We start from the raw sequence: 25,158 nt of genomic DNA, 5'->3' as shown, positions 1-25,158 counted from the left end.
TACCAGAGACTTGGTCAGAGGCGTATATTTCTCTTATCCCGAAAGAAGATACGGATTTGCAGCAAGTTAAAAACTATAGGCCCATATCTTTGTTAAACTCAGATTATAAAATATTTGCTTTAATATTGGCAGAAAGACTGAAAAGATATTTAAATGACTTTATACATTCCGACCAAAATGGCTTTCTGCCCAAGAGACACATTAAAAATAATATGAGAATCATACTGGATACTTTAGAATACTATAGGCACATCCGGAAAAACAGATGGCATTGATATTTTTTGATGCACAAAAAGCCTTTGATAATGTTAACTGGCGCTTTATGCTTTTACAACTGGAACAGATGGGTTTTGGAGAAAAATTCATTAAGGCAATAGAAGCTAATACCATAAGCAATCAGCCAAAGTAATGATAAATGGCGAATTGACAGAATTTATTCAAATTAAAAAAGGAACAAGACAGGGTTGCCCGTTCTCCCCTCTGCTGTTTGTTTTAACATTAGAAGTACTAAATAGAAATTATTAGAGAGGAAAGAGAAATAAAAGGGATGAAAATCCAAAAGGAAAAATATAAATTACAAGCATTTGCTGATGACCTGGTTTTTATTATTGAGGATCCATTAGAATCTATAAATATATTGATAGATAAAATAAGAGAATTTGGAGAAGTTGCAGGTTTGAAAATAAATAAAAATAAAACAAAAATTTTAACAAAAAATATGTTACAGAAACAAAGAACTGAATTAGCAGAAAGGTCAGAGATGCAGATTACGAATAAAGTTAAGTATTTGGGGATTTTCCTAACTGCAAGATGCAGTACATTGAAAGAGAATAACTATGGTAAACTCAAACAGCAGATTGGGCCAGATTTGGCAAAATGGGAGAATTTGCAGGTATTGGATGAATTTCAACGATTTATCTAGATACGATAAAGATTCCAAGACAGAAGATTTTTAGAGCAATTTGACTAGTTTTGATAAAATTTTAACAGGTGCGGATGACAATTTAATTAGGAAGTTGCATCTTTTAGAGATTAAACTAGAAGAACAAGTCAAGGAAACAATGATTGCTTGGGTGAAGAATTTTGGGCATGGGATTGACTTAGAGACATGGCAAAAATTATGGACACATAACTATAAGATGACAATGTCTACAGCTTATACAGAGAATTTGTATAAAATGTTTTATAGATGGCAATTACCCCCAACAAGAATTGCTAGAATGTTCAAGGATAAATCCGAAAAATGTTGGAAATGAGTCACCTTGATCATATTACCACATGTGGTGGACATGCGTGGAAGCTAAAAGATATTGGACTAAAATACACACATGGTTGGAAAAAATGATTAAACAGCATATAGATTTTAAACCAGAAGTTTTTCTACTTGGGATCATACCAGAAATATACAGTAGAGAAGTGAGATATTTGATGATGAATATTATAACAGCAGCTAGGATTGTGTTTGCTAAAAATTGGAAAAGTGAAAAAATACCTTTGCAAAATGAAATTATTAGGAAAATAATGGAATGTGCTGAAATGAGTAAATTGACATTTGAAATAAGAGACTAGGAAGAAAATCAATATTATAAGATATGGGATATATTTTATCAATGGCTAGAAGGAAAGATATGTTAGTAAAGATTAGGGAAAGAATATTTTTATTTATTTATTTATTTATTTATTTATTTATTTATTTATTTATTTATTTATTTATTTATTTATTTATTTATTTATTTAAATTTCTATACCGCCCTTCTCCCGAAGGACTAAGGGCGGTTTACAGCCAAAATAAAACAATCAATATAAAAGTTAAAACCAATTTAAAAGCAAAAATTCAGAGTTGGCTGGACCATTTAAAACCAATAAAAACCCCATTTAAAACCATTTGGCCAGTCCTGCGTGATGAAACAGAAATGTTTTCAGTTCGCGTCGAAAGATCCGGAGATCAGGGAGTTGGCAAATACCCGTGGTAGCTCATTCCAGAGGGTTGGTGCCCCCACAGAGAAGGCCCTCCCCCTGGGGGTCGCCAGCCGACATTGTCTGGCTGATGGCACCCTGAGGAGACCCTCCTTATGGGAGTGCACTGGTCGATGGGAGGCATTAAATTGAATGGTTTAGAATGATATTAAATTGAAACATTAAATTGAATGGTTTAGAATGATAGAATGAATGATGTTACCAGATAAAATATTTACTAGTGGATATGCATATGGAATGAGAGAAATAAAGACTATAGCCATTGGTTAATTAAAAGTTTAGATACTAGATGGAGATGATATAACTTTAGATAAATTAAAAATATCTGTAAATTGAAGGTGCACAAGAGATATGAAACCACCCTGCCGATACACAATATTGGGATTGAAAATGCTTTTATGTTTATGTGTTTTGTTTTAAAGGAAAAAATAAAAACTTTTATACAAAAAAAGAAGGCATGGTTAAATAGTCTTTTCCGTTGTTTTTTTTCAGTTTAAGTTTTTATTAGTTTATATATAAATATTTTGAATACAGTGTATTGTCCAGGCATATCATTTTACGAAAGACAAAAAAGAAAAAATAACACATATGCTGATAGTAATAATAATAATACAACAGAATAATTCTAATCATATTTATAATTATGTTCCTATTAATTATATTAACATACTTATAATGATAGACGTTCATATTTTACTTAACTCTAACTCTTTCTTCATCTAATTTCTACCTCTTATCTCTAGCCATTGATAAAACCTATTCATGTTAAATAGTATTCTGTATCTCCTTTGTCTTTTATTTTCAATGTCAATCTATCTATCTCTGCACAATCCAATAGAATAGAATAGAATAGAATTTTTTATTGACCAAGTGTGATTGGACACACAAGGAATTTGTCTTGGTGCATATGCTCTCAGTGTACATAAAAGAAAAGATAAGTTCATCAACAATTCTAAGGTAGAACACTTAATGATACTTATAGGGTACAAATAATAAACAATATTTTCAGGATTATATTTACATCTGGTGGGGTGTTCTCATTTTTCCAATATTGTGCAAATACAATTCTCTTCATCCAATCTTTTACCCATGTAAGTACAGATGCCTGATAATATAGCTCCCAGCCCGGTAGCCAAAAACCCCATTCCCTTTGGACTCCTGTAACATTTTCAATTTTATTCTTGCATTTTTCCCTTGCCAAATGTATTTCAAAATAATTTTATTCAATTCTTCAAAATATTTTTTCTCTAGTTTTATCGGTATTGTTTGAAATAAGAAAAGTAACTTCAGTAGTATGTTCATTTTAATGGTAGCTATTCTCCTTATCATTGAGTAAGTTCTTCCATTTCTCCAGTTCCAACTTAATTTATTGCATTAACTTTGTATAGTTATCATCTTTGATTGTTACACATCTTGCTGTTAAATAGATTCCTAAATATTTCACTTTCTTTACTATCTGGAGGTCTATCTTCTTTGCCAATTCATTTCTCTGTTTTTCTGTAAGATTTTTAACTATTATTTCAGTTTTTTCTTTATTTATTTTCAAACCTGCAACTTCTCCATACTCCTCAATTTTCCCTATCAATCTAGTGCTGTTTTCTAATGGTTCTTCTAATATAAAAACTAAGTTGTCTGCAAATGCTTGTAGTTTACACTTTTTAAAAAATTTCCATTCCTTTTATTTCTGGATCCTGTCTAATATTTCTAGTTAACACTTCCAATGCTAATATAAATAACAGTGGGGATAATGGACATCCTTGTCTCGTGCCTTTTTTTATATGGAAATTTTCTGTTACATCTCCATGAACAATCACTTTTCCTCTCTGGTTTGTGTAAATTGCCTAAATCATATTTATAAATTATAAAGTCCATACATTTTAATTGTTGCACCATAAATTGCCAATTTACATTGTCAAACACTTTCTGAGCATCTAAAAAGATCAATGCTAGTTGTTTTTCACCATGTACTCCAGTGTATCTAAAATTATTCTCACATTGTTTCTAATTTGTCTTTTAGGTAGAAATCCATTTTGGTCAGAATGTATAAACTGATTCAGTTTATCGATCCTGATTCCAAAGGAGAGCGTTTTTGGACAGCAGACCCACGATCCCCTTCCTGATTCCAAAAATGGAGTGTGCAGAGGCAAAAAAGGTGCTTCGCGTTTTAGGCAGCAGATCTGGCCAGGAAGAAAGAGGTGAGTCTGCTGAGAAGGAGGACGAGGGTGTGCGGCTCTGCAATGTGCAATGGGAAGGAGCATTTTCAGGCGGCAATGCTGTGATCCCCTCCCCGAATCCAAAACGGTTCACGGTTCCCCGCTGTACATTGCAGGGGAACTGGCCGCCGCTAAAACGCGGCTCTGAAAATTGCATTGGGGAATCGGGCCAATAGGCAGCGGTGGCTGGAAAGGAGGGACGTTTCACAGCTCCTGCTCCTGCGGCTACTGGGCGTAGAAGGGGCTTAGGCGGTGGCGGCAGCAGTGGCTCCTCACGTTGCTGGGGAGTGAAGTCATCGCGACCATTGTCTGGCCTGAGCTGCCCACTAGTCGTCCAGAGGGGTGACCAGCCGCGAACCATGGGGCCCGCCTTATTTGCCGAAGCTGCTGGCCAGATTACCCCCCACAACCATCCTGAAGAGGTTTGTTCCTTAGGCTGTGCTCTGACCCTCCCCACAGAGCTATAGATAGAAAGATGGGGGCATCTTGGGAGCAGAGCTCTTCTGCCCCCATGAAAATCACCCCCACCCCACTCATTCCAGTTAAACGCATGTAGATTTATAGGTTTTGTTTTAAACAGATAAAAAGATCTGTGCTGCTCATTATCAAAATCAAGTGGAAGTCTGGACATTGCTGATCTTGATGCTGGTAGGCAGAGGCAGAATTCTTTTTTTTTCTGTTTTCCTCCCCAAAAATAAAGATGCGTCTTATACTCCGGTGCATCTTATATTCCGAAAAATACGGTAAATTTGAGGTACTTGTCACCTCAACTACTAATATTTATCCATTCTTTCTCTTCTTTCCCCTATTTGTAAACTAGCAGCGGATAAACCCACCTGCTCTACTAACAGCCAAAGACTATCAGCCAAAGTTGACCTCAAAACAGCACTTCAACACTTCAATATCCCATGTGTCAAATCAAAAGAAAAACCATATCACAAATCCAACTCCCTCCAATTCACTCAATCTTCAGTATCTCAGTATCTCCGTCAATTAAATTTATAATCCACAAGGTCCGCTGTATCCCCAATCTTTATTATTCCAATATTCCAGTAGTCTACAAAATCAATCCAGTGTCAATCTACACTGGCCATTCTTTATGGAGAGAATCAAAGAGTAGAAAAAGAAAAAGGAAGAGTATTTATCCTTGGGAATATTTTTTTATACTGTCCTGTCTTCTATCAATTAGTATTTGTAATCCATAAGGCCCGCTGTGTCCCCAGTCTTTAATATTCCAAAATTCCAAGATGTTAAGCTAAATCCAAAATCATCTTCTCACGTTCTCAAAATATTTTTTTCTTTCTACTTTTCCCTTCAGTCAGTCAATAGTATTTGTAATCCACCAACATTCAGAAGAAGTTCTTCTCTATAGCTGCCATCTATCTCACTTTTCCCATGTTGATTTCCAAAACAAACTGTCTTCAATCTGTTTCTAAACACCAGGTGCAGAAGGTCTCAAAACAAAGTATTTACTGTATTTTTCGGAGTATAAGATACACCTTTTTTTTCTCAAAAGAGGGTGAAAATCTGGGTGCGTCTTATACTCTGAATGTAGCCCCACCCAGCCTCACAAACAGAGATTTCAGAGGCTGTGAAAGAAGCCTCTGAAAGAAGCTTTAGGAAAAAAAGCTTCAGAAACCAAACTTCAGAAAAAAAGCCTCCAAACAGAGCTTTAGAAAAAAGGCCTCTGAAATTATTCTATCTAAAATAATATGGCAAGCAACAAGAATAATCAGTAAAGGTTCTAACCAAACTATGCTAACAAATCTGGAGAATGACACAATAACCAACAGATTGGAAGTGGTTAATCTATATACCAATACCAAAGAAAGGAAATTGTACAGATAGTTCTGTACAGATAGTTCTTCAGAAAAAAGCCTCTGAAAGAAAAACGGTTTTTCTGAAACAGTTTCATAAGTTTCAGAGGCAGAAAAAAAAGCAAATCACAGAGCCCACAACCAACAAACCTGTTGCTAAAATTCACCTGAGAATAGCAGATTCTGGTATTCCGGGAGGCCGATCCACCCACCAATCAGCTTTTTTTCTTATTTTCCTCCCCAAAAACTAAGGTGCGCCTTATACTCCGAAAAATACAGTAAGTCTCTTCCAAAATATTTCTTTTATTTACTAACTTTGTCCAGTAGATGTCAGCCTTACTCTTTTTTCCTCCTTTCCACTGTGAGTTTAAAAATCAAGAGAGGAAAAACTTTCGCTTATTATAGCCAAAAGCACAGAGAAAATAACTCAATAAAGTGCATATTATCCATATCCATATCTTAGGTAGGGCTTATCTGTTAAAATACCCAGTCCAGTCTTTCTCTTCCCTTTTTGAAAGTAGATTTCCATTTACTTCTCTTTCTATTCCTTCGGATGTGTATTTAGCTTGAAACTTTCACTCGCCGCTTTTCTTTGGAGGGGGAAATTCCCTCCCTCCTTTTCTTTGGAGTACTTTTGAGGAACTTAACTTAATTCTGGGTAGAAATTAGGCAATCCTTACCCAGATTCAGTACACTGTTTCTCTTTCTGCTTTTCTTTGTGCTTCTTCGTTCCGGCTGTCACAGCTCCGTTTCAGACATTAATGGCCATCTTCTTCTCTGCCTGTCAGGAAGATTCTCCGGATCAAGCAAAATGGACCGCCGTCCACTTGCGATCTAGGAGGGCCCTTCCTATCTTTCTCACCCCTACAGGGTGACTTTGGCTCGGAAGAGCCTCCAGGCAGGTAGAAATCAGTTGGGCTCTGCAGAGCTCCGCTTGCCACAACCGTGTCCCTACGATGTCAGCATGGTCTCCTAAACAGTCTTTTCCTGTTCTGACTTCCTAATGTTCCCTCACGTTGACTGGAGGCCAATGGCGATATGTTGTGATGTCACAAGAAGGAATGTTCAAGCACTTTTATTTGGGGTTATTTTAAGGGGTGGCATAAGTATTTTAACTTGGGAACTTTTAAGCTCATCTATGTGTGTAGTTCAAACCAATGATTAAGATATTGTACTGGACTAGGAGTATGAAAACCTGAGCTGGAATTTCATTTTAGTCATGAAAGCCATCCTGGTGATTTTGAGCCAGTTATCCCCTCATAGAAACAATGGTTAATTACTTCAGAAAATGAGTTGCCACTATAGTTGCCAGATATCAAAACTTGGAGGCAAAAAAAGTATAAAAATTATTAAACATACTGCTAACAAAACATATAGATGACTTTGCTGCAAGGATTAAGCAAACTTTTGTTTAAAAATGTGCTGCATTTTACAAACTTGATAATATCCAAACATCTGGAGAAAATTATTAAGTACTTAAATATGGAAGATTTAATATATAAATATCAAGCAGTGGGTTTAAAAACAACTAAGAAGAACTTTGTGGGAACTGACCAAAAGTCCTATGTAGTGTAGCATTCTATCCCTAAAGCAGTCAATGAGATAACCCCAAGAAAATCTCAAACAAAACAAATACAGTAGAGCCCTTCTATCTAAGTAAAATAAGCTTGGTTTCATTGCAAATATTAAAAGCATACGTGGAATTTAAATACGCTGAACTTCTGTTCATTATATCCATGTGTATAGTATACAATGAAATAACTGAAGAAATTCTTACAGGGAAATTCTTTCCTTGAATAAAGCATTCAAATTAATTGATAAGTATTTCTTCAAAATAGAAGACATTATTTTGGTTTATATTTTCAATAATGATTGTGAAGTTTTAAAATGAATACAAAAGCTAACTATTTCATGGGACATATCAACAGAATTAAATACTCACCACTGGCATGCAAATTTTTCACTGTCAATTTCTACTATTCCTGGTGGTGGAGCAACATGTTGTGGTGCTCTTGGTGCTATGAAAAGGAATAAGAATTATCAATTTTATATAAAAATTATATAATCTTTGGATAGCTTGTCATTACTCTTTAGAAGGCTTAGAAGGCTACTGATATTGTTCACTTTCCATTTTAAATTAAGAATGCTATCCATGCAATTGCTCCAAATTTGGGGATGGAATTCATGAATGAAGATCTTTTGGTCATCTAATAATTTTGCTGCATTTTGCTGCCTGGAGAGTCCACAAAATCTAAGCTAAGTTTCAAGGCTCTATTAGGGTGAAGCTACCTTATATCCTTCTATCTGGGGTCTAACCATCCTCTTCCATTTAGTCCACAGCTTCAGGAGGGATGCACATGGAGTGCTAAGAGAGGAAGGTGACACCCATCTAGCCAGCTAGGTCAGCCAAATCAACTTCGGTGATCAATGGATTGATAGATGTCACAGCCAGTTCTCAGAGGAATTATGTTATTTTTACTTACAGCACTAATAATTTAAAAATCTAGCTAAAAAATATTGCAGCTTTAACTAAATAAGACAATGAAGAAGAAAATAAGTTCAATCAATCATTCAAAACCTCACACGTTTACACATTCACAAGGAATTAAGAAAATTAGACACTGTTAAAGATTTTATTTTATTTCATTCATTCATTCATTAAATTTATTGCACACCCATCTTACCACAGGATAACTCAGGGCAGCTTACAACATTAAAACAACAAAACTATAAAAAAACGTAGATGTAAATAAAATACTATAAAGATCCAAATACTCAGTCCTAAAGAGGGGGATAGGACGAGGGAGTAGAATGAGAAAGAGGGGAGATGAGATCTGTTATTAATTTATCAACCACCTCCAATGTGAAACCCCTCCATTGGAATCCCAAGCCAATTGGCAACAGACAAGTCTTTAGACTCTTGCAGAAGATCAGGAAGGTTGAAGCCAATCTCACTCCAGAGGGCAAGATGTTCCAAATGGCATGTACAATGACAGAGAAGGCTCTTCTCCTGGTCCTACCAGCAGGAATACCCTGGGTCTCGAAGCATGTCTCCTCTGCTGGCACTGGTGGAGCAGGCCAATCCCAATGGGATGAGACAGTCCCTCAAGTATCCTGGACTTATGCCATAAAAGCCTTTAAAGGTGATTACCAACACCTTGAATTGCACTCAAAGCAAACCAGCAACCAGTGCAGCTTGTGAAGCAATGGTGTTACATGGGCACCCCTGAGGGCACCAAGAACTGCCTGTGCCACCACACACTGCATCAACTGTAACTTCAGTAACACCATGTAGAGTGTGTTGCAATAGTCCAACCACGACATGACTAAGGCTTGAATGACTGAGGGCAGGGACTCCTGATCCAGGACAGGCTGCAACTGGAGCTCCCTTAGCTGTGACTACTACCTGCTCTTTGAGCAGGAATTGTGAGTCGAGGAGAGCCCCAATTTGTAGACTGGATTTCTCTGGGGTAGTGCCACCCCATCCAGAACTAAAAATGTCAAAGTCCTGGGTCTTGAGGCTCTATGTACTCAAAGTCATTTTGGTCCTGACAAGGTTCAGTTGAATGAAGCCTGTTGTTCCCCATCCAGGCCCCCACAGCCTAGGCACAGTGAGAGGGCAAACTTTCTACTATTGACCTCACCCTATTCCTAAGAGGACCATAAAGGGCGTACATAAGCGCACAAACGTGCCTACCGTTCTGTCCTATTGTTTTTCTTTTCTTCTTCATATATATATATATATATATATATATATATGTATATATATATATATATATATATATATATATATGTATATATATATATATATATATATATATATATATGCTTATACCTCCTTATATTTACTCATATATATGTTTATATACGATATAATCTTTTTGTATGATGCCTACATATATTGTTGTGACAAAATAAATAAATAAATAAATAAATAAATAAATAAATAAATAAATAAATAAATAAATAAATAAATAAATAAATCACTTGAGTGACCAATTATAGAGTTGGGTTATTGTCAGTGTATCACAGATAACTCAAGCCATGGTGACGGATTATTTCACCCAGCGGCTTGATATAGATGTTAAAAAGGAGAGTGTACTGAGCCCTGCACCATGCCATTATTATAATTTTTTAGTTCTGTATTAGGCTTTTTCTAGTAAACCAGATGGTTTACAACCCAGGATTCTGAAGGAGATAGCAGACATAATCTTAGAGTGACTGAATGTAATCTTTCATAGTTCCTGTAGCACAGGGGAACTATCAGAAGATTGAAATAGAGCTGATGTAGTTCCAATCTACCAAAAGGGGGGAAAATGGATCCAAGAAATTACAGGCCAATCAGTCTTTTTTTTTTTTTTTACTATTGACCAAATCACCACAGCTCTTTAGATAGATGGTAAAGTTGTAAAAAAATATAGCAACAATAAACTGAGTTAAGAAGTATTGCAGAAATATATATATAGGTCTTGGCATATTGGGGTCTTACACGGGAAGAGACCCAAATATGCCAAAACCTACATACCTATACCCGTGAAAACCTACGAAAACATACATACATAAATATAAAATACACACACACACACACACAGAGAGAGAGAGAGAGAGAGAGAGAGAGAGAGAGAGAGAGAGAGAGAGAGAGAGAGAGAGAGAGTACTTACAGAACATAGCAGTGACTATTTATGAAAATAAATCACCTAAGCATATCCTTACTTCTACTGCATAGGAATAATAAAATATACACCCCATATTTTGCTATCATCACAATTTAAAGATTCATGTTTCTATAATAAAAGACTACCAAACAAATCTAATTATATTCCAATATATAATCTACAGGGTTTTGTTTAGATTTATCTCACTTTTATTATTTTTTATAAATAATTCAAGGAGGTAAACATACCTAATTCTTCTTCCTCCTCTTATTTTCCACACAACAACAAAACTGTGAGATGAATTGAGCTGGGACAGTGATTGGTCCAAAGTTACCTTGCCAGATTTGATGCCCACGAAGGACTAGAATTTATGATCTCCTGCTTTCTAGACTGGTGCCATAATCACTAAACCAAACTTCAATAAGGTAATACTAACCTGGAGTAGCAGGGGCATGTCCCTGTGATGAAACTTGTTCCACTGCTTGTGGCCTAATTTCAGAGAGTACTTGGTGGTTGGTACTTTGATGTTCAACAAGTTTTACTGCATTGAGTGCATCACCTCCAAACATCTGGATGTCCATTGAAACCAGGCATACTAATGTATCTATAAATTAGCATAAATTAATATATTTTATTCCACCAAAAGAATTAATTTCAGAAAGTTATTGTATTAAGTTAAACTGAATTCAGTTAAAGTATAGCTTTATAGCATTGCTAGACTTATTTCTATTTGTTTTGGCATTATAAGCAGAATTCATGATTGAAATCTCCAATCTGCACTTTGTTTTATTTAAAAATTGAAATAGATTTTTGTATAAGCAAAAATGGTTTCTTATTAGTTGTGTTACTCTTTTGCTTACCTATGACACATCTATTAGTTCTATGTTATCCTTTGCACCTCATCATAATACTTTAAAAGTTTACCATGATAGGGGCTGTACAAATTAAATAAATATAGTATCTGTATAATTTTATTGGAACAAATAACTTAAGACTTCTTTTGCAAAACATTTATGTAGCACTTTCATCCTTGCCATGATTATCCATAGCACAGAAAAGAGGAATTAAGACAATGGACAAGCCATGTATCACTTTACAGAAAAAAAACATTTAACCAAGTATTACTGAGGACTCTAGTAATACAAGTGTTTTGTTAAAAACAAGTCTGATAGCTCACCTATACTTTTATCAACTTTAGCTATTTTGCTACAGGCCACTTCACCCATTTCAGTGAGCATATAGAGCACTTCCAGAGCAGATATAACAAGTAAAACGTCAGGTAATGTGAGATGACAGATTATTTCTTTGTAAGATTCTTGATCTACATATTCACAAATTAAGACACCATTGTCTTCAGCTTTACAAAGATTACCCAAAATTTCCATGCCTGAAACAAACAAACAAAAAACAGTGTCGTATGGATGTCACAAAAGAGTAAAATTTGTTCTCTGTTCCCAGAGTACAGGATACACAGTAACAGTTTCAAGTTACAAGCACACAGATGTCAGTTGAGTATTAGAAGAAAAAAGAAGTGTGACAGTGGAACCAGTTTTCTAGTGAGGCGGTAAGTAACTTCCCAATAATTATCTACAAAGAACAGTTTAGATTTCTATACTGAGTAGAAGGTTGGATTCCGTCTAAAGAGATGGTTCTTCCTCTGATTTTTATAAAAATGATACTTTATAAAAGAAACTGTAATCACATAAATTCTTACCCCGCATTTTTAAGAATCTATCTCTTGACATTAAGCACTTAGTAACAGTATGAAACATTAGATGAGTTGTTTTAAAATCAACAGGGTCCAAGAGAAGCTGAAAAAACAGAGAGCAAATATTAATGATTAAATGATTCATCTTATAAAATTAATATCATTATGGAAATCTTCCAAATTAAAGTAATACTTAAAACATATTGAAAATGTTATATGCTATCTGTGACTTTATTCACTATTTCAGTACATTTCCTATATTTCTATGCACTTTGTACTTAAGTAGCTAGTTAACACTAAAATGAAAATTAACAAAATATGAAATTGATATCAGAAGCAGCATCGCATCAGCATCCTAATCCCAAAGTTCTAATTTCTATTCAATAACAGGTCCAGTATCTTAATTTAATTTTCACTTTTCCCATCATTATCTCCAGCCCATTATTAGCAACAACTATAGTAATAAAATATTTTCCCAGAGTTAGACAGCAATCTGTTTCGTATGCATCTTAAAGGATGATGTTGTGGGACTCCACAGGGCAATGTTAAAGTATCAAACACCTATCATCTGAATGTAGCATGGCATGAAGGACTAAATCCACTGTAATACTGTGTCTCCAACACCTAACAAAACCAGTACTTCAGACTAGTACTATGCGGTTTCAAAAACCACCATCCAAAGAAACTAGTAAAGCCATGCCTTTCTCAGTCAATTTCCACATTTTAAGTCCAAATATTTCACAATATTGGATAATATCATTCTGAAAGTTACTTAATTTGCATTACAAATAGTCCTTAGCTTACAAAAGGCAATTGGGACCAGAATTGCCATCGCTACGGGCTATGGTTATAAAACATGTCATGCGACTGCGCCAATTAGCAATGGCGATTCTGTCAGTGCCATTTTGCTGTCAATAAGTGAGGATCACTCAGGTTATTAAGCAAGGATCTCCTGTGACTATTTACGATTTCTTGCCAGCTTTTTTTCCCACTGACTTTGCTGGGAGGAAGATGGCAGGGAACATTGTAAATTGTGATCATAGGGGAAACTGTGATGGGCAGAACTCCAGGGACTAATTGTAAGTACCATTTTTTCAGTGCCATCATACCTTTGAACAATCACAGAAAAGTAGTTGCAATCCAAGAAATACCTGTATTTTGATTATCTATTAATTCAGTTTTATTGAAGAAAAGTGAACAAGTTCTCTTTTTCAGCTGAATGCATCTGAATGCTTCTAGGCCATCTGTCATTTAATGCTTTGTACGTGGGAATAAACACTGAATATGACGGGACTGTTTTTAACATATATATTTGACATGCATTTTTCTACAACTACAAATAGGAATATTCTGGTTACATTTATAGATTAATCTTAATTTTTAATTAAAATACATTTCAATACTTTAAAAATAGTATTTATTGGTGCATGATTGCTAAAGTGCAAGCCTTGTTGAGTTCAGTTGTTGTAGGAAGTTTGCATAATAAATGTAAGAACAGCTTAGAATTTGAAATAATTCAATTCTTTTGAATGATAATTAATGAACAATACTTCTTGTTAAAAAACATGGGATAAACACATTTTTTAATTACATTACATGCATATTAAGAATGAGGACAAGAGTAGTAAAACCTAAGCTCTTATATATTTCCATTACAGTTAATTTGTAACTCTTTGTATTAATAATCAACATTCTGCTTTTTTAAAAAAAATTAGTATCAAATAGGAGTGTTTATACATTTTATATACAAGATAAGAATGTTCATTTCAGTAAATTATTTTTGAACTGTTGGGTTCTGGGTGTGTTAAAAGAAATCACATTCTCTTAATTCTTCTCAGGGAAGTAAAAATAATACTGTTTTTTGTGTTGTTTTGTTTTGAAAAAAAGCTTCTAGGCCATCTGTCATTTAAGAGATTTAACATCTCTCAAATCCAAAGAAACTGCACTTGTATGTAACACAAAATGCAAAGCTTCATGGGAAAAAAAATAGGATTCAGATTTAAGCCATTAATATTCTGTTACTTCAGGATAGGTTTGGAAACAATTTTATTTAATGATCTGAGAAATCACCAATACCAATCTGTTTCCTTTTATATAACACTCCATAAGGTAAGATAGCTTTTCACTCCTACTTCATACTTTAAGGTATTTAAACTATAGGTATCATTTTTTAAATTTCTTACCTCAGCAGCAATATTTCCTAAAGTGTCAAGCCCCAATTGTCTTAAAGAAATAAAATGACTATGAGAAGAGAGCAACAAAAACCGAAGACAAGTACGATTAGCTGCCAATAATTTTACATTTCCCTCCTCAAAGGAGAGATTTCTTAAAATCACTGCAATCTGAAGAACTCGCTGTCCTTCAATATCATTAATGCCCAACTTGCGTGGTGGATGAAATAAAGACTTCCATATCCAGTCTTCTGATACAGTATCTATAAAAATAAGATAATTATTTTAACGGTTCAGTTCAAGAGATGCCAAAAATATTCTATTATTTATTCACTGCAACTCACCTTGAGATTTGTTTCTGTCAGAAATAAGGTCACGTACTTCATTATCGTCAACAATATCCTTCCAAAACTAAGGCAAAAAAAAATATTTTTAGTGTGAAACTTAAAAGGGAATTTATTCCTAAAACAGTTGGTGTGTAATAATGGAGGAAAATAATGTATTGCACACAGTATTTATTTACTAGGAAGCTTTCTAGAAAATAAGAAATAATAGAATTGTATAGGGGTAGACCTCAGTTAATGAAGGTCCTTTGCTAAGTGACAAAGTCATAAAATGCGGTGTCACATGACCAGAACAAGTTACAAAGGCAGATCCAATTGCGGTCATTAGGAGAATTCTACACGGCTATTAGGCACAATTTCACATGATCCTCTTGGTGACCTTCAGCCAGTTCCTATTGGTTTTTGTTTGCTGGAAGCTCATCATGAAAGTTACAAATGGCAATCATGTGAACCCAGGATGCTGAAATCATCGTGACTGTGTACTAGTTGCCAAATGCCTGAACAATTATCATATGACCTGGTAACACTGTGACCAGTGTAACTTTGAGGACTGAGATTAGTGTCTTTATTAAGTGTCAACATAACTTCAAATAATCTCTGAATAAATGGTTATTAACTGAGGACTACCAGTATTCCCCAAACTTCTCTCTAATGGAACTTTATTGGCACCTCAGGTTTTCAACGGTACATTTTGACTCTATATACATATACATATACATATACATATACATATACATATACATATACATGCACATGCACATGCACATAAGCATACACACATACATAGATATATAAGATTATAATGGTAAAGTACAATTTTAGTCTGATTTACATCCTTTAACTCAACATTTAAATAAGATTAGTTCAACAGATATGAATTTTAAGATCTTCATATTTAACCTGTCTGTCTTTTTGAAATTTTAAATAAAATCAGTATTTATCATCAGTGTGAGTGTGTGTGCGCACTTGCGTACAAGAAAATGATGCTTATTCTCCCAGGATTTGAATAAATAAAAAAGCATAAAAACAAGTTTAAATACTACACTGAACCACCAATTACAATTAGTCATATGATAACACAATCTTATTGCCTATCATAAATGTAATTGTAGAAATAAAGTGATACATTTCTTAATCATAAATCTGATTAAATGTGTAAGATTCACTATACATGTAACATTAAAGAAATAAAACTTTAAAAAGAAAAATAGAATTTTCAGCATATAAATATTTTTAGAAATAACCTTAACAAATGGGACTTAAAGTAATTTAATGCTTCAACTGCTTTGTATAAAACAGCTATAGAGTTTAGAATTCATCCGAAATCTTAAAAATCCAAGCATACTAAAACTATAGTGCATCATTATTGGAACTAATGGTACAATTAGTTTCCTAAAGCATAATTAGTTCAACTGATGTTGTAAGCTAAACATATTATACTTCGGTTTATTTCCAAATGGCTAATCAAATACAAAAACATTTAACATTCCTGATATAATTATCAGAAAGTTCTGCTTTGTTACATGCTAAAATGCATAGAAGACTCAATATATCAAGTCTTTCGAGGGTATGAATACAATTTTTGTTATCCACTGATAGGGCGTGTCAAATTTTTCAACTTTCAATTTCCAAACATTAGGGATGCTCAAACATTATGACATGCTTTGGGGATTGTAAAGATATTTTGGTTACTTTAATATAATTAAGAGGTGCTTGGTAAATACATAACTTTCCAACATTTTGTTTGTTTCATTTTACATGTTCAGCTATCTTTCTCTTTTTGTTTGTCTGTTTGTTTTTGTTTGTCTGAGTGTGTTAACACTGCTGAGTTTTAATGAGTATGATAACTGATCTGTAATGGCTTCTAAAAAAAGAACAAGCTGGGAACATTCACTCATATGAGCAAGCTAATTGGGAATGGCTGAGACTTGTTGCCATTTGAACTCTTAAAACTGCGAGAGGTTCTCAGATATGGCTTACTGTTAAGAGAACAAAGTGGTGATGAGGCTAGAAACTACCCAACAGTCAGTCTTGCAAGAGATGTATATCCAAAAGTGCTTAAAAAGTGGGAATGAGCGAACAGTTCTTTTGTGAGCCCTGTTGTAAATTCATGAGTGACAATCTTGAACAAGATCCAAGAGAGCTGAGATCAAGCCAAAAACATATCTCTTGGTAGAGGGAAGCTAGATGTCAAAGTTTCACTGTAAAACTTGACAAATGGTTTGACATCCTAAATTGCAAGTGTCAAATTCTTCTGTGTGCTGAATATAGCTCTCTTGCTGGCTACAAAAGAGAAGCTCACATTAATTGTACCTGTCTTAAGGAGAAGAAGAAACCATTGAAGGAAATTGTTTTTGTTAAAGATCAGAGAAACAAGATTGATTCTTTTGGATAACACCAGATTGGTTTGCCAGATGTGCCCAAGCAGAAATGACTAGGCAAAAGACAAAAGCAGCAAGACGATCAGAAACAAAGTTTAGCTAAATATAAGCAGAAAAGTATTCCAAACATTTCGATACTGACAAATGAAGTAATTATCTCTTACAATGAAAATGAACGACAGATGACTGATGATGGAGATGAAGAGGAATGTGATGGAAGTTATGAAGAGGCCTTAGACCAAACAAACATGCCTTCTACTTCAAAAGAAAAGTCAGAATAAAATAGATTAGAAATAACAATTGTTGCTATGCAGAGCATAAGATACGGTGTTGGTCAAATTTGATGAGCTCTGTAAGAAGGGTGAAATAGAATGCATCTTCTTCGACAGCCGTATAGATGCAACTAAAGTTATGCTGAAAGCAAACAATTCAGACAATTTCCCAGTACCATCAAAGAAAAATGTTATTCTGTGTATAGTGAGCCAGTTGGAAGGTATCTGTATCATTTCACTCCAGGTAAAGGTAAAGGTTTCCCTCGCACATACATGCTAGTAGTTGCCAGCTATAGGGGGCAGCGCTCATCTCCGTTTCAAAGCCAGCGCTGTCCAAAGACATCTCCGTGGTCATGTGGCCGGCATGACTCAACGCCAAAGGCGCAGGGAACGCTGTTACCTGTTGTGGCCCGTCAGCAGCCTATGGTGCTGGCGGCGGAATCGGACAGTGATGAGATGGAGGAGAAGCCAGGGCCATCGAGAAATGAGGTGCAGACTCCAGAGCCTCCGGGGCCTGAGAGTAGTGAGAGTGAGGTGCGGACTCCAGAGCCTCCAGAGGCCAAGAGTAGCGAGGAGGAAGAACTGGAAGAGCCTGTTCCTAATGCTTGTATGAGAAGAGCTGCCAAGAGACAAGAGCAGCTCAAGCAGAGAGGTCACCTCGGGAGTAGGGCCAAGAGATGATTGACCCCTTCCATAAGGTTTAAAACAAGAGCAGCACTGGTGTGTCAGTTTGCCGGAAAGCAACGTTGGAGCTGCTTTCTTGCCTCCTTCTCTGCTCTGGAAGGTTATCAGTAAAGATCTTGGCGGTTATCCAAATTGAACCAGGTTTGAGATAACCAAAGACTGTTTTGTTTGTGAAGCCTTTGTTTCGTTTTGAGTTACCTGGCTCTGGGAATAAATTAATTCCCAGCTGTCCGAATAAAGTTTATTTTATTAAGGACTGCGTTTGTTGCTACCTACTTGGGTCTGGGTCACAACAGTTTGTTTTCTGGCCCACAAGGAGAAGTAGTCAACAAACTTTTAACCATGGAGGAGCTCCATGCCATGAATGAGCAGCTACAGCAGCAAGTAGCTCTGCTAACTGCACAGCTGGCTCAGGTCCAAGCTTCAGCTTCTCCCTCTTTCCGCAGAAGAGGTCATACGTGCCAGACAAGTTTGATGGTACGCAAGCCATGTTTCCTTCTTTTATGGGAAAATGCCAGCTCTTTATCAGCCTGAAAAGGGAGGACTTCCCCACTGACCGGGATAAAGTGGGATTTGTACTCAGCCTGCTTTCTGGCTCTGCAGCTCGCTGGGCCATGCCCCTGCTGCTGCAGGATAGTCCTCTGCTGGATGATTTCAGGGAGTTTTGTGATCACCTCAGGCTGATGTATGAGGACCCTATCAAAATGCAGACTGCCACCAGACGACTGAAGACCCTGAAGCAGGGCCAGAAACCACTGCAGGAGTATATCAGTGAGTTTTGGCTGTTTTGCCAAGATTCAGCCTGGAATGAGGCAGCCCTTATGGACGCGTTCCAGGATGGCTTATCGGAGGATTTGCAGGATGAGCTGGTTTGGGCCAATATCCCTCCAACCCTAAACGCACAGTGCCTTAGGATTGACGCCCGGATGCAGACACAGACCAGTTGCTGTGCCCGCCAGGAGACCAGTGTGGTTCCTGCCAGGCATGAGATTCCAGTTCCACAGGGGGAGCCCATGGAAATAGGTGCAGCCCAACCCCATCTGTCAGTGGCGGAGAAACAGAGACAATGGTCAGGGGGGTTGTGCTTGTACTGTGGGGAGCCTGGACATATAGCTGCTTCTTGCCCAAAGAAGCGACGGAGGGAGACGGCTCTTGTGCCTGCCCCAAAGCCCCCGAAACCTTGTTGGGAAATGCCCTGAGCCTGATCTAAGGGAGGACTTGGATCGGGTGCACATCAAGACCAAGGAGCTGTCAGCGGACGTGGAGCCCAGACGTCCTCGACACCTGCTTTGGCGGCAAATATATGTGTGTCCAATACGCAGCAGGGAATTCTGGCAGACTACAGAGCCACAACCAATTTTATGGATGCGGCGTTTGCAGCCAAATATTCAGTCCCTCAGTGTCTGTTGGATTCTCCTCTGCTCATGGAGATGATTGATAGCTGGGTGCTAATGTCTGGGCTTATCACGGCCGCCATACAACCCTTGCGACTGACCATCGGGTTTAATGAGGAAGCCATTCAGTTCTGTATTACCTCTGGCCTGCACTTTCCTGTGGTTCTGGGCTTGGCTTGGCTCCGGGCACATGACCCGCAGATCTATTGGTCCCAGAACTTCATCGCTTTTCCGAGCCTGCAATGTGTGGACCACATCCGCCAAGTCTGCGCAGGCCAGTTGCAGGGCCCAGCCGGAGGGTCCTTGCCTCCCGCACTTGAGGACTTTGCAGATGTGTTCAGCGAGAAAAAGGCGGACCAACTGCCCCCACCCCGGCCATATGACTGCCCCATTGATTTGATTCCGGATGCACCACTCCCAGTGGGGTGTTTGTATTCGATGTTGGACCCAGAGTTGGCCGCATTACGGGACTTTGTGGACAATAACCTGGCTCGGGGCTTTATCCGACCCTCCTCGTCGCCCTTGTCCGCCCCGGTCCTGTTTGTGAAAAAAAAAAACCGGAGACTTGAGGCTTTGTTGTGACTACCGCAAGTTAAACGCCATCACGGTGCACAACCAGTATCCTCTGCCCCTTATTCCCGAACTCTTGGAACGGCTTCGGGAGGCTACCGTGTTCACTAAATTGGACTTGCGAGGGGCCTATAATCTTGTTCAGATCTGTCCCGGGGATGAATGGAAGACAGCGTTCGGCACCCACTATGGGCACTTTGAGTATACCGTCATGCCATTTGGGCTGACCAATGCCCCTGCCGTCTTTCAACATTTCATGAATGACATTTTTAGGGACCTCTTAGACAAGTTTGTCGTCATTTATCTTGATGACATCCTGATCTACTCCCCCTCCCAGGAGAGCCACCAACAGCACCTCCGCCAGGTCCTGCAGCGTCTCCGGGAGAATCTTCCGTACGCAAAACTGGAGAAATGCCAGTTTTTCCAGTCCACCATCGAGTTCCTCAGGCATCACATCTCTCCTGAGGGCTTTGCAATGGAGCCAAACAAGGTGGAGTCTTTGCGTAGTTGGCAGTTTCCTCAACGGGCGAAGGATGTCCAGCGCCTTCTCAGGTTTGCCAACTACTATCGGACCTTTATCTCCGGCTCACTCGGCTTCTGCAAAAGAAAGTCCCTGTTGTGGCTCCGCCCCCCGGGTCTGGCCTACTGGAGCCGGATGACTCGGAGAGTGAGGAGGAGGAGCTGACAAGGCCTCTTTCCCCCCGGACCCTCCTCCTCCCTGGCAACGAGCCAGCTGCTGAGGACCAATCTTGGCTAGATCCGAGACAGCGACCTCGAGATAGATGTGAGCAGCAGAGAAAGAGGTGGGGCAGGCCCAGGGAGTGCTGAGTCACAGAGCCACACCCCACAACGGATAAAAGCGGGTGGGGTTGTTCTGTAGGCCCTTGTATCGGACAAAGCTACAAACTACTAGGGTGAACTGCTTCGTGCTCTTGGATTGAATGCTGGGATTTCTTTGTGGGTAACTTTTGGATTATTCTGCTTTAGCAACAGATTGTCAGCACTCTGTTACTTGATGAGAGACTTGGCAGGCACATGAAGAAACAGTGCCAGAACTGTTCTCTGCCAAAGGACACTCTGCTGATTGTAAATAAATTGCTGGCAGACGGCCTCGGCTGGTGTGTATTCATTGAGGAGGTGCAGGGGACAGAACAGTCCCGTTCCGGTGGGGTACCCCCGAGCAGCAGGCATTCCAGGCCTTGAAACAGGCCTTCATGAAGGAGCCTATCTTGAAGCATCCTGACCCCCATCGTCCATTTGTGGTGGAAGCAGATGTATCGGATGTTGCTGTTGGTGCAGTGTTGCTCCAGGCTCGCACATCCAGCAGTACCCTCTTCCCTTGCGCATATTATTCCTGGAAGCTCAACCCTTCCGAGCGCAACTACACCATCTGGGAGAAGGAGTTACTGGCCGTTAAGACGGCGTTTGAGGCCTGGAGACATCTTCTGGAGGGGGCCCGGCATCAAATTGAAGTCCGGACGGACCATAAAAACTTGGAGTTCCTACAGACTGCCCGGAAACTAAATCAATGGCAGATTCGGTGGTCCCTCTTCTTTACCCGGTTTCATTTCCACTTGACCTACATCCCCAGTGATGGCAACCAAAGGGCGGATGTGCTCTCGAGAAAACCGGAGTATTCCCACATCGCAGACCTGCTTCCGCTCTGGACAGTGTTGCCCGTAGAATCTTTCTGGTACAGGGACCAGTGGATCTACGGGCTCAGATATGGGAAGCGCAGTGGCACAATGCTTACGTAGAGCAACGCAAAGAAGAGGTAGGGCCCGACTCTCCATGGACGTTTCACGAGGAACTTTTGCGGGACTAAGCAGACTGTTGTGCCTCGCTCGCCCCCAGCCCCCGGCGCAGCTGGGCCCCTCTCATCTCCTGCTATCTCAGCCAGAGACTGATAGTGCAGAAGAATGTCCTGGCATGCCTCCAGCCCCCAGCCCTGGCACCATGCCCAGACAAACCGAGCAAACAAACCTCCCTCCGATAGCATGTGCACCTGAAGCCAGCCACGAGCTGGGATTACCGGCAGCTGGAGATGAAACGATGCAATGGATAGATCCACGCTTCCGGAGAATGGAGAGGCGATGTCAGCAAAAGGAAGGGAGGGGCAGGCCTGGATAAGTGCTGAGTCATGGAGCCACACCCCATGGCCTATATAAAGGATCTGCTTTCTGGCATTCTTTGAGTCAGGCAAAGTCTAACTTGGATTGCTGAAGTCACATCCTGGTCTCCTGCCTGCCCTGAGAACTCTGACAGGACTTTGGCAAAGCTGCAGAGGCTTCGTGGCCACGTTTGAGACAGACTTTCCAGACCCGGCCATCAGAGGAGGAGTGGGACACGACAGACGGCTTGCACCACTGCCTGCAAATTTATCCAACACGTCTTCCAGCTCCATGGCCTACCAGATAGGGTTGTATTGGACCGAGGGGCTCAATTTACTGCCCAGTTTTGGAAAGGACTGATGATGGCTTTGGATGTAAAGATCTGCCTGTCGTCGGCACATCATCCGGAAACTGACGGCGGGACTGAAAAAGTGATCGGCATTCTGGAGCAATACCTGCGCTGCTTCGTGAACCAGCAACAAGACAATTGGTCTGAGTATTTGGCAGTAGCAGAATTTGCGTTTAACAACTCACAACATACCTCTACGCAAATAACCCCTTTCCTGGCTAATGTCGGATATCACCCTCAGTTCTTTCCTTTCACACAACTTGACTCTCCGGTACCAGTGGATTTTCTGTCCGAATTGCAGGCCGTCCATCAGTTGGTGCGACAGTATCTCAAGAAAGCCAAGGAGGACTACAAAAGAGCCGCAGACTGATCTCGGCGGGCGACACCACCACTGGCTGTGGGAGATAGGATCTGGTTATCCACCAAGCATCTCCCATCTGACCGGCCGGTCAGGAAACTAGACCACCGGTACCTTGGTCCATTTCCCATTGAGGCAGTTATTAACCCAGTCGCCTACCGCTTGACCTTGCCACGCTCGATGCGTGTCCACCCAGTGTTTCATAGATCCCTCCTTGTCCCAGAACGGCCTGCCTGTCCACTCCGCCAACCTGACCGTCCTCAACTGGTACCACAGGACGGCGATGAACCACCCGAGTACGAGGTTGCCAGGATTTGGGACTCTCGTTGGCTCAAAGGACGGTTCCAGTACCTTGTTGAATGGAAGGGGCATGAACCTGAGGACTTCACCTGGGAGGATACATCCTCCTTGCATGCACCTGCCTTAGTGGAAGCCTTCCTGCCTTAGTGGAAGCCTTCCATGACCAATTCCCGTCTCGGCCGCATCTGGATCATCAGCCTTGGGGGAAGGGCCCTGCAGTGAGGGATAGTGTTGTGGTCCGTCAGAAGCCTACGGTGCTGGCAGCGGAATCGGACAGTGATGAGATGGAGGAGAGGCCAGGGCCATCGAGAAATGAGGTGCCGACTCCAAAGCCTCCGGGGCCTGAGAGTAGTGAGAGTGAGGTGCGGACTCCAGAGCCTCCAGAGGCTGAGAGTAGCGAGGAGGAGGAACTGGAAGAGCCTGTTCCTAATGCTCATATGAGAAGAGCTGCCAAGAGGAAAGTGTAGCTCAAGCAGAGAGGTCACCTTGGGAGTAGGGCCAAGAGATGATTGGCCCCTCCCATAAGGTTTAAAACAAGAGCAGCACTGGTGTGTCAGTTTGCCGGAAAGCAACGTTGGAGCTGTGTTCTTGCCTCATTCTCTGCTCTGGAAGGTTATCAGTAAAGACCTTGGCGGTTATCCAAATTGAACCAGGTTTGAGATAACCAAAGACTGTTTTGTTTGTGAAGCCTTTGTTTCGTTTTGAGTTACCCGGTGCTGGGAATGAATTAATTCCCAGCTGTTCGAATAAAGTTTATTTTATTAAGGACTGCGTTTGTTGCTACCTACTTGGGTCTGGGTCACAACATTACCTTCCCACCAAAAGTGGTCCCTATTTTTTCTACTTGCATTTTTACATGCTTTCGAAACTGCTAGGTTGGCAGAAGCTGGGACAAGTAACAGGAGCTCACCCCGTTACACGGCAGCACTAAGGATTCGAACCGCCGAGCTGCCGACCTTTCTATCGACAAGCTCAACATCCTAGCCCCTGAGCCACCGCGTCCTCTACTTCACTCCAGAGAAAGGCTCAAAAACAGGAAAACCTGCTCAAATGATTGCAGAATCTGGTGTATTTCATGAAGAAGAAAGGCACTGACAAAAGCTAGAAGGCCATTGGAAAAGATTCCACAAATGTTATTACTGGCTGTGAAGATAGTGCTGTGCACTGGGTAGAAGTCAAGCTTGACTGGAATTTGATCTGGTTGGTGTGTGCACTCCACACGAATGAGTTACCCCTACGACACTTAATCACAAAATTGGATGGGAAGACCTTGTCTAACAACAAATAGGCAGGTAAAATTGGGAACATGCTAGACACTGCAACAGAACTTGACATTGATCTTTCATTCACCAGCGTTTCCATTGGTGAGCCTCTCGTTTCACTGAGTGACAGTGTTGTAAAAGATTTCTCTACTGATCAAAGGTATGAACATAGAATTACATACAGGGGTGAAATCCTACCGGTTCAGACCAATTTGGGAGAACCGGTAGTGATGATTGGCATCAGTTCAATGAACCTGTAGCAATCATCCCTGGTGGCCTCGCCCCTGCCTGGTCTCCCGCTCAACAGGCATGCCGGGTCCGCCTTGCCTGCCACCTCTGTGCGCTGCACTTGGAAGAGGCCACTGCCAATCTCACGGCCCATCCTCCCCACCTGGCTGCAGACGTCCGCCTGCCCTCCTGAAGCACCGCCATGGCGGCACCATTCACTTTCTCCATTCTCCCGCCGCGAAATGAAAGTGAACAGCGGTGGTGGTGCTTCAGGGGGGCAGGTGCACGTATTCATATACCCCTCCTCAGCTGAGAAAAACTGCAAGGTTTTGGCAAAAGGCAGCTGGCCCTGCAGTGGCGGCTT

The 25,158-nt window shown here is 39.9% G+C and overlaps 1 protein-coding gene across 5 annotated transcripts in view; it reads right to left on the bottom strand.

The window, feature by feature from the left end:
* The window catches only part of ARID2 (AT-rich interaction domain 2), a 295,603-nt gene that overhangs the window by 106,419 nt on the left and 164,026 nt on the right, over positions 1-25,158 (bottom strand). For all 5 annotated transcript variants that reach the window (XM_058191210.1, XM_058191209.1, XM_058191212.1 and 2 more), the window contains 6 exons: positions 14,886-14,952; positions 14,554-14,804; positions 12,377-12,473; positions 11,840-12,049; positions 11,099-11,266; positions 7,950-8,025 (listed from right to left, as the gene is read on the bottom strand). In XM_058191210.1, coding sequence (XP_058047193.1) covers positions 7,950-8,025; positions 11,099-11,266; positions 11,840-12,049; positions 12,377-12,473; positions 14,554-14,804; positions 14,886-14,952 — 869 coding nt within the window. The remainder of the gene's footprint in view (positions 1-7,949; positions 8,026-11,098; positions 11,267-11,839; positions 12,050-12,376; positions 12,474-14,553; positions 14,805-14,885; positions 14,953-25,158) is intronic.

This window comes from Ahaetulla prasina, chromosome 7, assembly GCF_028640845.1.
Source record: "Ahaetulla prasina isolate Xishuangbanna chromosome 7, ASM2864084v1, whole genome shotgun sequence".
NCBI lineage: Eukaryota > Metazoa > Chordata > Lepidosauria > Squamata > Colubridae > Ahaetulla > Ahaetulla prasina.
This window is presented reverse-complemented; position numbering and strand designations above follow the sequence as displayed.